Here is a 1,848-nt window from a genome sequence, read left to right as displayed (position 1 = left end):
CGAATTATTGACGTAATCTCGTTCCTTGATGCTTATCCGATGCAGAGACAGCCAAGGCGTGTCGGTGGAGCTGGTTGACGAAGATGGCAATGTGGTGAATATGGATGATGTCAATCTTGATGATGTGGAATATGTGGATGAAGACGGCAACCCCGTGGATATTAACGGCAATCCTTTGCCCAATAAGGTATGCTGAGCATGTGCAAAACATACGTGAATATGAATATATATAAATATATATATATATATGTATGTATATATATATATATATATTGTACGCATTGGTTTTAAGGGTTAAAACCCTAAAACCCTAAAAACCCTAAAACGTATGCATTGATAGTGATGCCGTACAGTTGCATGAAGCAGTGGATGCATATATCCGCATTGCCGGGTACACACAGGCATGTGCATGTGCATGTGGAATTGGTTCATATTCAGAGGGGGTGGTTGGGATTAGTAGGGCATCCATTGGGGATGTGGCCATCATTCCCAATAATGTGGCAAAGTAGCACAACACGTACACAAAGCAACCGACCAGGCATGTATAGTACTGTATAGATATTAATATCATGCATTTCGACACACGCACATGCTTCTACTTTTTGCTAATAAATTAAATGTTATGTACCCCCCGTGCTTTCCCCAAGGACATATTTTCTCTACATATAACCTCAAACTCTAAACCCTAAACCCTAAACCTGATCACTTCACACCACTACACATTGTACTTCGCTCAAAACAACTCAGTACAGAGCGATGACGTATAGCACAATACATCGACCAAAACAATTGAGTGGATACACAAGCACAAAACAATTGAGTGGATGCACAAGCACAAAACAATTGAGTGGATACACAAGCACAAAACAATTGAGTGGATGCACACGCACAAAACAATTGAGTGGATACACAAGCACAAGACAATTGAGTGGATACACAGGCACAAAACAATTGAGTGGATACACAAGCACAAGACAATTGAGTGGATACACAGGCACAAAACAATTGAGTGGATACACAAGCACAATAAGGATATTTAGAATACAACGCTATTCGTAGTTGATAGCAAACTTAGTTTATGTACTTCTTATGAGTACGTTTATATTCCCTAGCTCGTCCATACCTGCCATTGGTTTCACACGTCGTCTTCAGATGAATCATGTGACTCACCGGTTGATCCCCATTCATGGCAAACTTAGTTTATGTCCTATCGTAAGGTACGTTTATACTCTCGAGTTCGACCGTTTCACTCATCCTTGCACTTGCGCCAGGGAGAGGCTCATGCACAGACACCCGACGACAATCGCTCGGTTAACAGTGACGAAGTGCACTACGTAGACGAAAACGGCAACCCTATCAACCCCGATGATGTGGAGGTGGAGTATGTGGATGAATTTGGCAATATAGTTGACCCAGACACCCTGGACGACGACGTTGAGCTGGTAAGATACGATACCATGCCGACTGTAGGGCGAATGTTCTGTACCGAACTATAAGGAGAATGTTCGGTACTTATAGTCTCAGATCATCCGCCACATCCATGTTTGAGTTGATTATAGTACACCCTAGTACCGTGCTTGGTATGCACACACACGGATGCTTACATAAAGTGTGGCCCAATTCATACCCCGATGAGCTACTGGCGCAGGTTCATAGAGTATATGAGGTATATGTACATCACAAGAACATCACAGCTTAGCTGTATAAAGTTTAAAAGCATGTGATTCATGTATGAATGTATGATACATGCACGTATATACCATACAATCGTAGGTCAATCGCAAGATATATACAACAAGTACTGCATGACTATATAGACGTAATACGTGTATATATGTCTATATATAT

General features: G+C 41.5%; 1 protein-coding gene across 1 annotated transcript; it reads left to right on the top strand.

Annotated features, from left to right (window-relative positions):
* Nucleotides 1-28: 28 nt before the first annotated feature.
* SARC_15213 (hypothetical protein) lies at nt 29-1,496 on the top strand (the record flags this gene model as incomplete). The annotated part of the gene is made up of 2 exons (XM_014290659.1): nt 29-187; nt 1,272-1,496. 2 exons carry the CDS (start codon nt 29-31, stop codon nt 1,494-1,496), a joined length of 384 nt encoding a protein of 127 aa, XP_014146134.1.
* Nucleotides 1,497-1,848: the final 352 nt, after the last annotated feature.

This window comes from Sphaeroforma arctica, assembly GCF_001186125.1.
Source record: "Sphaeroforma arctica JP610 unplaced genomic scaffold supercont1.5781, whole genome shotgun sequence".
Classification (NCBI taxonomy): domain Eukaryota; class Ichthyosporea; order Ichthyophonida; genus Sphaeroforma; species Sphaeroforma arctica.
This window is presented reverse-complemented; position numbering and strand designations above follow the sequence as displayed.